General features: G+C 36.7%; 1 protein-coding gene across 4 annotated transcripts in view; it reads right to left on the minus strand.

Moving 5' to 3' along the window:
• The window catches only part of galt (galactose-1-phosphate uridylyltransferase), a 93,266-nt gene that overhangs the window by 26,823 nt on the left and 51,122 nt on the right, over window positions 1-15,321 (minus strand). For 3 of the 4 annotated variants that reach the window (XM_034312310.2, XM_034312309.2, XM_026942479.3), the window contains exons 8-9: window positions 8,132-8,264; window positions 2,880-2,963 (exon numbers count right to left, since the gene is read on the minus strand). In XM_034312310.2, the coding sequence (XP_034168201.2) occupies window positions 2,880-2,963; window positions 8,132-8,264 (217 nt within the window). The remainder of the gene's footprint in view (window positions 1-2,879; window positions 2,964-8,131; window positions 8,265-15,321) is intronic. The other variant, XM_026942480.3, reaches the window with a different exon arrangement.

Consider the following 15,321-nt stretch of genomic DNA (forward strand, 5'->3'; position numbering starts at 1 on the left):
TAGGACATTGTGGAGTATTGTTCTTAGCAGTTAGTAGCCATTGGCCATAAAAAGATTTTTTTAAAACCCACTTTGAGCCAAAATTATGCTTACATTTCTATGTGCTCAGATGCAGAACCAAAACAGTACTGTCCTGACTACAAGCAAAGGCTCAAACCCAGTTTTATCGATGTACAATATTAATCTTATCTCAATTTCAATATAAATTGGGTAATACTGACTAAATCAACAAATATATTTTTGATTTTTATCTATAATAAATAAACTAAAAGCTAGTTATTAGGTATCACATGCTCATAGTCTCTTTTTTTTTTTTTTTTTTTTTTATTTACATTTTTTTCATACTAGAATGATCTCAATAGCAGGTTTTGGGATTTTTTATTTTTTTTTTGCATTCTAATTTTCTTCAATCAATAAATCAATCAATTATTAAATATGTGCTATGCTCCAAAAGAATTATGATTTGTCTAAATGCTTTTAGATGTACATCTCTGTGCTTCGTTGTTAGCAGAGGAGTTTTACGTGAGGTGTAGGAACGAAGATGATTGCGGTGCAGTGTATTGCTTACTGTTGTCTGTGTAACTGTTGTTGCAGCTGCTTTCAGGTCGTCCTGCAACTCTTTTTCAGTGACTGCTGGTTTCTGTCTTACTTTTCTCATCATTAGCTTAGCGTGTTGTGAAATTTTCCACTCGAGTGTTGCTTAATAATGTTGTCCATGAGAAGTTTAGGAAGCTCCTTCACCTTCACCATGATTGCTACTTGTGGCATGAAATCTTTGCAACCGGTGGAAACGTCTTTTATAATGACACCAGATGAAGGTTTCACAAGAACATTTTTGTAGCCTTTATATCTAGAATTTGATTTATTTTTTATTTGTAACACACACACACACACACACACACACACACACACACACATATATATATATATATATATATATATATATATATATATATATATATATATATATATAATATATAATTTTTTTAAATAGTGTTCAAATACTTTTTCCTTATTAATTTTGTTTTTTATGCTTATGCATATAATCAGTTATTACATAACTGTTTTATCATACATCTTGTTATTTAAGCATACTTACAAGAAATGCATTTGAAAACAACTAGAAATTAATCCAAAAACTATATTGTAAACTATAATTGCACTAATATTTAGTGGAGTTGTAACTTAGCCACTGTTACCAATACATATTATAGATTACTTATTAACATATTAACAAATTGTAGAAGATTTATTACATTACTACAGAACACTATTTTTTAGGTATAGTTTATTGCTCAATAACGTATTTGTGCGTTTCACTAATAAATTTTATGTATTCATATAAAGTCAATTTAATTAGTGTATAATATCAAGATTGACAGTTTGTTAACTGTTGGCTAAAATTTCAGAATCATGACAGGTCTATCCACACGCATATGCCTTATTTCTTCACGGCCATATGGTCTCGTAGCGCAACACTTGTTCATGTAAATATGAATGACTTCTGGCTGTATGTGTATCATGTCATGCTATGCCACAGAATGCTCAGTCTGCTATCTATTCCAAAGATGATGCTGTGGAGAGATTTCCAGTGCAATGACTTGCCCAATGAAGAAAAATAGACAAGACTGTTCAGACAGACGCTTGCATCTCTCTCTCTCTCTCTCTCTGTCTCTTTCTCTCTCTCACTCACATGCGCACACACACACACACACACACACACACACACTCACATACACACAGACATATCTATTAGCAATATGGTTCATGAATAATGCAGGAACTAAATGCAGTGTTTTGCATCATCGGGACAAAAATATTCCCAATTGAAGACACATTACAGCTCTTAATCTGTGCTTGCAAAGTGTTGACAGATTTTTTTTTTTCCTACAGGAGTGTCATTTTAAATGTGGTACAGAAGCAGCAGTATATATCCGACCCTGGTATTGAAACGCCACTCAACATGCCTCTGTAAGTAGGAACGTATTTATCCTTCATCCATTTTATATCCTCTTCTGAACAAGTCAGCTAGTCACACGTGGCATTCCGAGAGCCATATTATTTACCATATAGTGCACTATTTAGGGTTGACGAAGTGGGTAGCATTGCTGCTTCATGGATCTAGAGTTTTCTGAGCTTAGGTTACTGTTTGTTTGGAGTTTCAAATGCTCTCCTCCCTCCTCTCCTTTCAGATGTTCTGTAAGGTTTCCTCTTGTGTCCAAACCACATTCCAGTAGGCAGATCGGCAACTCAAAATATCCCCCTAAGTGTGAATGAGTGTGTGAATGGTGCCATGTGATGGACTGGGGTCCTACCCAGGATGTATTCCCACCTCATCCACAATGTTCCTGGGACCAGGATAAAGTGGGTACTGAATATGAATGAAGGAAGGAAGGAAGGAAGTATATAGAGTGCAGCCATTTTGCATTCTTGTCCAAATACTCAGTGGAGAAATTATATTCCCTGTATAGCGCACCATGTTATTAAGCTTAGTAAACTGTAAATTCAGTGTACAGCTGATACACATTGTTTCCGCAGTGCATAGCAATGTCTGTATAAATATTAGAAAAACATTGTTTAACAACCACTAAAGCCAACAGATATGTGTTAGTAGTGTATTCCATACAGAAAATCAGTTTAAATATTTCCATATTTCTGTTGTTTCAGGTTCAATATGTGATATGTAATGTTTGGATTGTTTATGTTATGATCACGTGTTTCTAGTGTTTCAGTTCAGTCCAGTGTCTTCTTCACTGCTGCTCTATAAAGAACAGTGGAAATAGTAAATAGTGGACGAATGAGTCAGAAAACGATTTCAGACACATTGCTGCCCTTTTATCCTCCTATCTCATAACTGACATATTGAACACATCTCTTACCATGCCAGCCCATTGAGTAGGGGAAGGAGACCTCAAAGAGGTTGTCGTATTTTGTCAGAAGCATTTTCATTATGCATGCAAGACCTGTGGTGAGAGATAGAGAGAAAGAGACAGACAGAGAGAGAGATAAAACACTCGAACTATCCAGCCTTAACTCCAAATTACCTCCAGTATTGAAAGCTCTGTGGTGATTTAAAACATGAATAAAATCTGAAAAAAAGTAGATTAAATTAACTTTTTCCAAATATCTTAAATGTTAAAATTTCACCGTGTTTTGATCAGCAGAAAAATACATTATGTGCCACGTCTGTCTCACGCATGAGAGCTTCGTTTAGATCTAGTGATAAGTGCAAAAAATACATTTATACCACAGCACTGTAGAATTCTCAAATATGATTGGTCAGGAGGGTGTTGATTAATTTTCTATAACAGCGGCTCTGACAGTAGTTCCGGGTGCAAGGCAAATTGCAGGTTTATATTAATGCGCTCGTTCTAATACATTATCATTTCTACTGTGACAGCACACGCATTTGTTTTAGAAGACGACGTTTATTCAACATTTTTAGAACGAGGCTCCAGTGTCAGTGCTTTGTAAGAGTCAGCTATAAAGTAAATTTTTCAGACTTCAGGATGGAAAGCTTTGCAATTTCTCAGTAAAATGACCACCTACATTTTTTTTTGCCTTGTTAATTTCACAAGAGAGAAAAATAACTGTATAAGTGATAACAGGAGCTAACTTTTTGCAGATGTAATTATAAATGGATATTAAATGTAACTATAAATGAATAAAAAGCATGACATGTTCATTAATAAATTAATAATTGTAATCGCTAGCAAATTGCTGTGATATAACATAAGGAATAAAACACTTTGAGAAGTGCTGTTATAGGAAAAATCATCTTTGGGGCAATAATTCAGCCACATCACATCATAACACTACTGATTATTTTCCTAAAGCATAATGGCCGCAAGTTTTTATTCCTTATTTAAAGAATGTAATATGAAATAACTGAATAAAACTTGACTTGATATAAATAAACCTTGTCAACTCTTTAAAACTCTTCCAATCAAGTTCCAGCTACACATCGAACCTTGTATTATCTTTTATAAATAATTTCTTTAGAAAATATTTATAAACTATAGAAACTAATTATTAATTAGTTTCTTTAGAAACCAATGAAACTATTGGATATAAAAAGGATGGTTTGTATGTGTGTACAGCAGGCTCCCTTAGCTAAAACATCTGCCACATAAGTTAAGTGCAGTGATACATCGCAACAGTTTTTTTCCCCAAAGTTAGATAAACTGGATTGTTTTCCTGGCAATAAAGTGGAATTTGTCTCTGGGTCAGAGGCCACCAATTCATAAGCAGCCTCTCAGGCGAAAACAATTGATTATGCAGAAAGCGTTTCATATTAGTCTCTATGACAGATGGATATAGCTAACTTTTATTCACATGATGCAGGATAATTTAGGAAATATGCATCAGAACCAGCATTTTTAATAAGATTCACAAAAGGACAGAAGTGCAAAAGATAAATGTGTTTTGAGGAGTCATACTATGAAATGTGACATGAAGTAGTATAATATTTTTTATATATTTTTAACATTCTGATTAAAAAAAGAGTTATAACGAAGCAAGCCATGTGTAGTAAGTGCAAAGTAAGGAATAAAACATGATGGAGAGTAGTGAAACAAGAAAATAATCAATAATGTGCTAGTTACAACCCTGAAGTTGATTATTTCCTATAACAACACGTTATAGTTACACTTAATCATCTTGTAAAACATCCATGAATCAAGTTAATTCTTGTTAACACTTCTAACAGCTATAAATAGTCATTCCCTCACTAGCCTCTTTGTTTTCTCTCTCTTGCCAAAAGAGAATCACAGCTTGTCATGATATTACTGAGAAACCAAAATGCTCAGAATGATCCTCTGTCCTGAAGACTTTCCTATGGGGGAAAACATTACTGACTGTTTACGACACACTGACACTGGAGACTCCTTCCATAAATGTTAAATAATGATCTCCTTATAGAAAGCTTCACAATATCACCATATCAAATATTCCATGTGTTTCTTAATTGTTACTATGGAAACGATAACCTATAGGACAAGTGTATTAATATAAACCTGTGATTTGTCTTGCAGACTATCAAAGGTGCTGTTATGGAAAATTAATCAACACCTTCTGACCAATCAGATTACAGAATTCAGCAGCGTTGTGGTATAAAGTGTGATAATGTGCATGTGCCATTAGGTTTTTATTTGTATATATGCATTTCTTTTTTTTAAAAAAAAAAAAGTAGCAAATATTGTACGTTTAACTGCATGACAGTTCTTTTCAGTTCAGTAATTTGACGGTGGAGTGGCTGTCCGCTTTATGTCCCAGGGCACCCTCATGTCTGTGTTACTTTCTGGCTCTCCTTATTAGTTATGCTGTCAGAGCTAATCTTGCTGGAGTCCCTGCTTGCACTATGTACACTGTCCTTAATGATTCCGCGACTATTAGCATACCTAATAATCTCTCTCTCTGTCTCTCTCTTTCTCTCTCTCGCTACACATGTTACTCCTGTGATACCAGTGACCTCTTCTGCTCTCGGGACCTGCCTGATCCATCCTGATGCCCTACTTCTGATTGGAGTTCTCATCACTTGGAAACCACTCACTGCTGCTGAAGATGGCCCCACACGGACAGCTCAAAGATACATGAGATTACTGTGGATGGTACCACTTAGAAATCATGAAGATGGCTTTGGACTGCAACTGACACGAACAGATTTGGTACGATGGCTTCAGACTTCAATTGCTATGAAAGCTTTAGGACTGCAATTGCTAGGAACAGTTTCGCACTCAAGTCTCTATCAGTGAACAGTTGATCATTTCAACAAAATAGACTTCACATGAAAACGTGAATGAATTTCCTGGTTACAGAATTGCACTTTTTGACCATGTAGTGCACAGTTATAGAAGGGAAATGCTTTACAATTGCACTATCCGGTGTCACCCAGAGGAGGATGGGTTCCCTTTTGAGTCTGGTTCCTCTCATGGTTTCTTCCTCCGGGAGTTTTTCCTTGCCACCATCACCTCTGGCTTGCTCATTAGGGATAAATTTATAAATATAAAATTTATATCCTGAATTTACATATTTCTGTAAAGATGCTTTGTGACAACGTCCACTGTTAAAAGCTATACAAATAAAACTGAATTGAATTGGACAGTCAATCTGTGTCTTGAGCAATAAGAAGGTTAGTGCCCTCAGATCAGTAAGAGGTCCAGAAAGCCCTGCCGCATCCACCAACCCCCATTTAATGTTAACAAGGCAACAGCGAATAGCAAATGAGCCTCTGTGCTAAATTGGCTGGACAGCCATCTCGCTAATTGCTCAGTGCAGAGGCGGGTTGTGATCCCCGGCAGCAGCTGACCCGGCACGCTAATTTGCCTGACTTTTATTTACATTGGAGATTAAACTCTTCACGCCTAAGGCACTCGATCGAGACGATGGGAGGGAAAAAAAAGCTCCTAATCCAGGAACGGAGCGGATATCTGTTACTGCAGCCTCTTCACACGTCTCCCATGTGCCGTTGGTGCACTGACAGGCTTGTGTTAATGACACCTGAGGAAAAGCAAGTGCGTGTGAAGGATGACGGTGGCAAATAGCACTGAGCGACGCAGAGACGGGGAGAAGACAGATATGCAGAAGTGGAACGTTAAGAAAAGAGACAGAAGAGACAGACGTGCACGAACGCAAGCACTCACACACAAAGCCTTTCTGGGGTTTAGATGAAAGTGTTTCGAGAAAAGAAAGGTCAGTGAGTTCATTAGGATGAAAGTGAACTTTTCTTTCAGTACGTTTTTATAAGAAGCAAAGTTCATGTCTAGAAACATTTTTGTTCATATACTCACTGTTCTACACTATACTATACATTTCTAAATAAAGAGAGCATAAAGAGATAAATAAATCAAAACTAAATACTACACAGTACAGTAGCCTTCCTATTCAATTAAATCTAAATCCACAAACACAATGTATACCTGAGAGCGGACAAATCAGTATCTCAGATGCCCAGGACAAGCAGATTATTTGAGAGTTTTTCATGTTATTGAGAAACCGCAAAGTAAAAAGTCCTCTGTCCTAAAGAACTACGAAGCACTGTTACAATGCACTGACACTGGAGACTCCTTTCCCTACGTGTTATATAAACATCTCCTTACAGAAAACTTTACTAAACCAGCAATTATATATTTTTTCTTGTTAAATAACGTGGTTTTATTTACTATTATTAGCCTTAGATGATCTGTTGTTTCCACCATACGAGTCCCTGAATTAGCTGTTACTATAGAAACGATCATTTCCATATCATTTGAATAACAACTCATTAAGACTGACTCGTATGGTGGAAAACCTACATAATCAGTGTCAGTGCTTTCTAACAGTTTTTAGCCACAAATGTTTGCAGTTTCTCTGCAACATGGCAAGCTGCATCTTATTGACTTCAAGAAAGAGAAAAAAGAGCTGTGGTATAAGTATTATAGAATATATAAAAGGTTAACCATTTAAACGTAATGTTTTTTGTAGTACTTTAGATTACGCTAGCTAACATTTGTTACTAGATTATCATTATGATAATGTTAACTCATGTGAGCATGATATTAACGCTTTCGGAGCAACGAAAATATGGTATTTTGCCCAGTACTATTTATATATATATACACACACACACACACACACACACACACACATGTATATATATATATATATATATATATATATATATATATATATATAATGTCCAAATGTCTGAGAGCACTAGTGAAAATGCTTCTATTTTGCATTCTTTTCTAATTTAATACAACAATTTAATTTTCATTACAAATTATGTCATTGACAACAACTTGAGTCAAAAGTAGAAACTTTCAAATATTCACATGAACTTCAGAGATGCTTAGTATTTAGTACATGCTCTTTTTTTGCTTAAATGACTGTGTGCACTCGAGCTGGCATGGACTCCACAAGTTTGTGCAAAATCCTATAATCCATTTTAGATCAAATCCAGTTCGATATTCCAGATATTGAACATTTATTTTCTTTCTTTTGAATATTTCGAAATTCTAATACTTTCTGTTTATTTCCAATTTTAAATGGAAACAAAATCCCGCATTTTCAGTGTGGTGTCTCAGATTTGGAACCCACTGTATGTATATATATTTTTAATGAAAAACATGGATGAATGATGGCAGGAACTCACTGTCTCTCTCCTCAGAAGTGAGATCAGGAAGACGCAGAACATGTCGGCGTGGCAGCAGCAGAGTCTGGAAAGGCCACGTGGCCCAATACGGCACCACAACAATCCAATGCTCATTCTGCACCACCACACGCTCCTGCACAAAACACACAGACGCAACGGCCAGTGCATTAAAGGGACAAATGATAGCTTATTCATAAGGCATGGGCCGCCCATGCTTCAGTAACATTTCATTTAAGCATTCGTATAGAAGTGACATCATTAATCTCTCACACGCAGAGGCATACATAATCTGTGCAGACATCAGTAATTGATTTTTTCCGTGTCATTTATTAGAACGGTGCAGCTAAGTGTTTTTATGTCCTTGTCTTGTGAGCCAGCAAGCCCCTAAAAAATAATGAATGAACACGACGGAATGGTTTCTTAAATCATTTTGTGTTCATTAAAACTGCAAGGACATGTAGAGTACAGCAGACAACACTTTTACCCTGACATCAAACTAAAGCCTCACAAAAGGACGGACTTATTTTTTCAAGAATTTCAACCTGAAGTAAAGTTCTAGCATTTTAAAATCTTCCAAAAGTGAAAAGAAAATTGCTTTTAAAGATTTCATTCCAATGCCAATGAAAGCTGTCCCACCCACCTCTATATTTATCTAATCCACTCATGTGAAAGCAACAATACCTCCAAATTGTAAAGAATTATATACAGTACTGTGTAAAAGTCTTAGGCACCCTATTTTTTTTAGTACAAACTTTGTTACAGATTTTTATTTTATGATTTCTACATTATTGATTCAGTACAAAATCTTTTTAGATTTCCAAACATTAGTTTTCCAGCACAAGATTAAATGTTACAGAAAAAAATATTTGTATGTCAGTAAAGAAAGCAGCAAATTACATAAGAGACCACTTTTCAGACAAAAAAAAACATAATGAAGGCTGCTGGGTTTTTCGCTTGTTTTTTTTTAAAGCGAAGGATCGTTACACTAGATATTGAATTTGTTTCATTTATTACTGTTTACTGCTCTTTACAGTATTTTTTTAATGTAGAAACATTTAGTTTCATTATTTTTGTAGGCATTTTTCCTCTACAGCATTTCTTTGCATGTGCCTAAGACTTTTGCACAGTACTGTAAGCTTACAGTGTGAAGTGATTTCTCACTTTGATTGATTATCAGCATCATCCACATCAGTCTCTGTCTCATCACCTGAGGTAAAAGTCAGTCACTGTGTTTAAGCACGAGCCTCATCGGCATCTCTTCACTCGACTGATCTTTGTTCACGCTAACATCAGTGGAGAAATAATCACTGATTAACTCAGTTCAGTTAAGTAAAATTCTTGCCATTAATGTCTTTTCATACTGTAATTTAAACATTCATCTGTACACAGTGTTTAACCTCGAATTCACGTCAGACTTAAGCTTTTATACAATATTGTACACTATATGGCCAAAAGTTTGTAGACATCTGACCATCACATCCATATGCGCTTTTTGAACATCCCATTCCAGATTTAGTCTCACCTTTGCTGTTATAATAACCTCCACTCTTTTGCGAAAGCTTTCCACTAGATTTTGGAGAATGGCTTTTTTTTGGAAAGTTGCTCATTCAGCCACAAGAGCATTAAGGAGGTCAGGCACTGATGTCAGGTGACAAGGTTTGGGGTGCATTCAGCGTTCCAGTTCATCCCAAAAGTGTTCAATGGAGTTGAGGTCAGGGCTCTGTGCAGGCCCCAAGCCTCGAGTTCTTCCTGATAAACCATGTCTTCATGGAGCATGGCGGCATTGTCATTCTGGAACATGTCTGAGCCTCTTAATTCCAGTGGAGTGAAATTGTAATGCTACAGCATACAAAGACATTCTATGCAATTCTGTGCTTACATATTGTGGCAACAGTTTGGAGAAGGCCCTCATATGGGTGTGATGGTCAGGTGTCCACAAACATTTGGCCATATAGTGTATTTTAGAATAAAAACATGATGAGGAAAACTGCTCCATATTTTTAATTTCACCATAGTTTTTGGCAAACTGTCATAAAGAGGGTGCTTATACAATGAACTGGATTTAAGCCCAAAAACCAAAAGAAGAGGGAAGAAGAGCTCACATTGGTAAGTCTTGTTTGCTTCTGGAGCATTGTGGACATTTTGAGAGCTGGTATCTGATCATAAACTGAATTGATTAGGCTTATGTCCATTTCATTATGGGAAGTAATTATGTAAGAATACATAATTAGCTAGCAATGTTTTAGACATTTTCAAGTAGACTGAATACATTTACTGCTGGCTCCTTATCCAACATGATCTTTGCAGGAAGTAGCCTAAATAAAAACATGTCATTTTGGTAAAATATATTTATGCTTTCTTAAAAATCTGAAATCTATGGACATATCCCTGCATTCAAATGAGATCACGTCTTGTGAATAACTCAGTAGAAGTTATGCTTTTATATGCTTTTAAACAAAGCATAGATATTTGAAATGTATATTATTTATTATTGTTATAAATTATGTATTAATTGTTGTGCACCTCTTACTTTAGGAAGTAACAATATTTCTGTGCACATCTTGCACATGGAAGTGCAAGGTTGTGCTGTAAAAAAAAAAAAACACTTAAGTGAAAAAAAAAAAATTTTTTATACTTGCAAAACAAAATCTATAGCCAAACATTCAAAAATCATTTAGGCTCCAAAGGGTTAGAGGTGCAAAGTATATTACTAACTACATTTTGGTCACATTTTTGGCAGTTTTCAATAATTCCATTTATTTTTGTATCTGGTAGTGGAACTTTCATTCCATCTATTTTGTATTTTTAGTTACTTTTTATTAGTCAAGTTTTGATTATATAATAAAAAGGCAAATCAATTTCTCTCAAAGGTCACTATGATAAACATGTCTGAAAGTTCAGTTCCCCAGGTCACTCTGAATGTCTCTGATGCTCTTTTCTTATGTATTTGTTTTGACAGTGATTATAGAAAAAAATCCCAACTCATGTATTTCCAACCAGAGTTTCATGAAGCATGAGGCCACTCAAATTTAACCCCCATTAAAAGAGCCGACGTGCGATCGAAATGACCCGACTTGATGCAATGTGTGTCTCCAAGGACAAGATTGGGGAGGCAGGTTTGGAACATGACAGCTGATGATGGATTACACGATAGCTGAAGTTGACGGGTGGCTGCTACAGTGAGCCAGCTTCTGACAAGGCGGGGTTTGACAAAACACAGCTCCGTGTGTCAGTGAGTGATGGGAAGTGATTAGAACCTCGGCTAACAATGATCTTCACACACTCTGAGTTCAGAGAGAGAGAGAGAGAGAGAGAGAGAGAGAGAGAAAAAAAACTCAAGCTAGAGACAAAGAAGAGGACAAAAGTTAGTTTAGCTTGGATGACAGAAAGTCAGTGGTGGAATCTGTTTTCCAGAATGTGCTGTTTAGTTTTAGATGTTTGGTTTGAGCACTTCTTAGCTGTAGGCACACATTTCTGCTTCAATTTATACTTTATTTTAAATTGTCCTCTCCACAAAACACATGATGCAATTTTGCTGGAAAGTTTCTGAGCTCAGTTTTGACTAAACAGAAGTAGAACCTGATACTAAGCCAGGACTCTTGTGCCATGTGCTGTTTAAAACAACACTGAACAACTTTCAACACAATCTATATGTGTTTAGACGATGTAATGAATCTCTAAACAATGTAAGAGTACCTCTTAACACCCCATTTTCTATGGCGTAATGTGCCTTTGTGGTTCAAACTTTGTGGTGACCGTGTACATTCTTGAGAAATTTATTTTACTTTAAATACTAACCCCGGGTTTGCAACAGTCTGAAAGCAATCTGCTGATATGGTGTTATGTATTTATATCCAGCTTTATTGTTTATGCATTCATTGCCAGAGATAACATCACATAAACTTTTGCCATTTGCATCACAGATTAAGCATCAGCACAAGTTTATCCAAGAAGATGACGACAGATACATTCTTGCTGAAATGTTGTATATCCAAAACTCTAAATCAGTGGTTCCCAAAGTAGGGTCTAAGAACCCCCAGGGGTCCAGTACAGTGGTGGACTTACAGAGTTATAACATTTACTTGCTTACTTGAACTGGGTGGGTTTATTCCAAACTAGGGAATGCATCAATATCAATACTGGTGTCAGGAGTAGGTCTGGTACTTTATTCATTTACTCATACTCATGAGAAAAAATACCCTGATACCAAACATCTGATACCAAGTGATACTATAGGATGTAATCCTAGTGTCCATTGTCATGTTAATAAGCAGATGACACAAATAGACAGCAATCTGGACATATTTCAATTTGCTCTGTGAAAATATCAAGAGGAAGAACTACAGCATCTTCCAACAATACAAGTAACCTGATAAAACATCTTTATAGCATTTAAATGTATCCTTAATAGATAGAGAGTGTGAGAATGGCCATGAGTGTGCAAATGAGTGCCATGAATTGCGCACGCACAAAAGTATTTGCAAGTGTCGAGCAGTGAAGTGAGCGTTCAGAGAAACTGTAGCAGCTGCGAGCATTTCCCTTCAGCGAGCACTGAGCACTAAGACATGCATGCGACCAGAGTATACACTTTGCTCACGAGTCAAAGTGCAATTCACTGCATCTTGCACTCAGTTTTAAGCACCATGCTCGCTGATACTGCTCTGCACACTCGGGTCAGCTGTCCTTGGGCTCTCTATTAAAGATATTGATTAAAACCCTTAACATATAAAACATACAACTCAGCGTGAGGAATTAATTGTTAGCAGCACATGACAGCAACCAACATAAACAGAGATCAATATCATCCCTGATTGTTTAATACTAAGTAGGTTATTCATTTCAGTATAAGTACCAAGTACCAAAAACATGTCCTTATGCTCATATTAGATCTGAATAAAAATATTGTTTCATCCTTTGTATGAACCTCAACAACTGAAAAACAATGTCAGTGGAAAGTTCAGGAATAAAAAGCCGCATGGCTCCAAAAGAAAACGCCAATATATTGTTGCACACGTTTAAATAATTAGCCTATTTGAATAGTTGGAGTATGTTCATAAATAAATCTGTACTGAGGGGGTCTGTGGAGATTATTTTGCAGTTAAAAGGGCCCCTGCCTGCAAAAAGTTCTCAAAAAGAGAACCCCTGCTCTAAATAAATTACAATTGCTCAAGGTCTGAGAATGTTCTGGAATAAAGCGCTGTCTCTTTCCACGACGCTGTCATGGTGAGAGCATGTGGGCCTGCTGACAGGGAAGAAGCATCGCACAGCGAGCACACATCAGTGAGAATCACATGTGGAAAGTGATTAAAGTTTTAAGAGACGCAGCTTCGTTACATGACACGACTACACAACCGCGGGTTATTAAATCTGCAATTAAGCACCATTTACAAGCGCATTATTTAACAATTTCTGGAGTAGGCACAACAGCAGTTGCCAAGGAGACAGAACTTTTCGAAGGGGGAGTCTGCTGCAACTTGCAGGCACTTGCGGCTTGCTAGTGTGCAGCTCTGTTTTATGTTTCCCTCGTTCTTCCAAACGCTAGCCTTAATGTGCCATTAGGTAGAGTCATTACTCTGCAACAAAACACACTTCCATCATTCCTGGCTTTACTCTTCACTCCCAGCTCTAGTCTAGATAAGAGGTTTGAAGAATAAGTGATTAAGGTTAGAGTTATTAAGGATGTCAGATGCATTACCCAAGGAACGTTCAAACCCAGTACGTGGCAGGTACTTGGTTAAGTGAGATGGTTTGAGAAGATTACAGGCATGCTCAATGGCGCTACGATACCATTCAGAAATGCTGCACGTTTGAGAGAGGTCGTAAACAGAGAAGCCACTTTTCTAAACAGTGATCTCTTCGACTGTACTCTGTTCATCTGTAAGATAACTTCTGGAAGGATTCCAGCGTATGAGAAGAACTTGGGTTTTTGCAGACGTTTAGGAAAAAACACTCTGTTGTCTTGGTTCGTTGTCTTGGAGTTTTGAAAACAGAGCGAGATTGATGGGAGACAGGGAAAGGTGTCGAAACGGAATTATTGTGCAAAGAGAGACGCTGTCAGGGATGGACAGATGCTGATGAGGGATGCGATAAGAGGCATTCCACTGTAAATGAGACATGTCTATACAAACGTGCTTACACCGACATTGATTAACCCTTGCTGCGAAGGCATGCGCTGAATTCTCACCCACATCTCTCCATTCTAGACAGCTTTCACATGTTTGATTACAAGCTTATTTAAACAACTAGGAACTGCATTTGTAAAAGGAACACCTTCTGTTACTCTGTATTAAAGATATAACTGAATACAAATACATTATTTGATTTGAACAGATAATTCTGTTCTAAATCGTTACAAATACAGATATGATTAGGAGGCACATATTCATTCATTCATTCATTCATTCATTCATTTAAAGAAAGTTTGCCAGGAACAAAAAAGTTGTGCAAGCGTAAGTTTTGTAATTTCATGAGGGCACAAGCAAGTGCTCAGAGATGAGGCTCTAATAAAGACCACATTAACATGAACATGCGGTGGTCCTTAGTAACTGCCTGGTCAGGGTTGCGCTGGTTTAACCCTTGTGTGGTCTTAATTATGTCTACTCCCTTTGTCCTAAGGGTCCAAAATGTCCCGCCTTCACAAACCCCTTAAAATAAAGAGGCTTCACTGAATTTTAAACCCCAAATCTATTTTTCATGAAGAAACAATCTGTCATTGATCAGAAACTTTGTGAATATCTGGGTTTTCCCTGCATATAAGCAGTGGACACCACTCTTTTTCTCGGCTGGTAAACATAGTGGCAGGTCATTTTTGACCCCTAAGACAACAAAAGGGTTAAATTAGGCCACTACTTTGTTTATATTTTGGGAAATAGAATCAATTAAAATTGTTAGAATATATCGCAGCCAGGTACAAACAAAATAATAACTGTGTAAGTGGGATTAAAAACAATCCCATGGACATCTTGACTGGAGACCAATTATGAATTTGAGTGATGTAGCTGAGGTTGAGGAACTGTCAGGGCCAGAATTTATACAGCTTTTCTACCTCTGGTTTAGGACACACACACTTCATTTTTAAATCCAAATACAGATTCAGATACAAATATTTTGACCACTAAACAGATACAGATATAGATAGTGGTATCGTGTTACTCCAACTACCTTCTACAAATGCAGAAATCTATTCTGAA

This window comes from Pangasianodon hypophthalmus, chromosome 17 (assembly GCF_027358585.1).
Source record: "Pangasianodon hypophthalmus isolate fPanHyp1 chromosome 17, fPanHyp1.pri, whole genome shotgun sequence".
NCBI classification, from domain to species: domain Eukaryota; kingdom Metazoa; phylum Chordata; class Actinopteri; order Siluriformes; family Pangasiidae; genus Pangasianodon; species Pangasianodon hypophthalmus.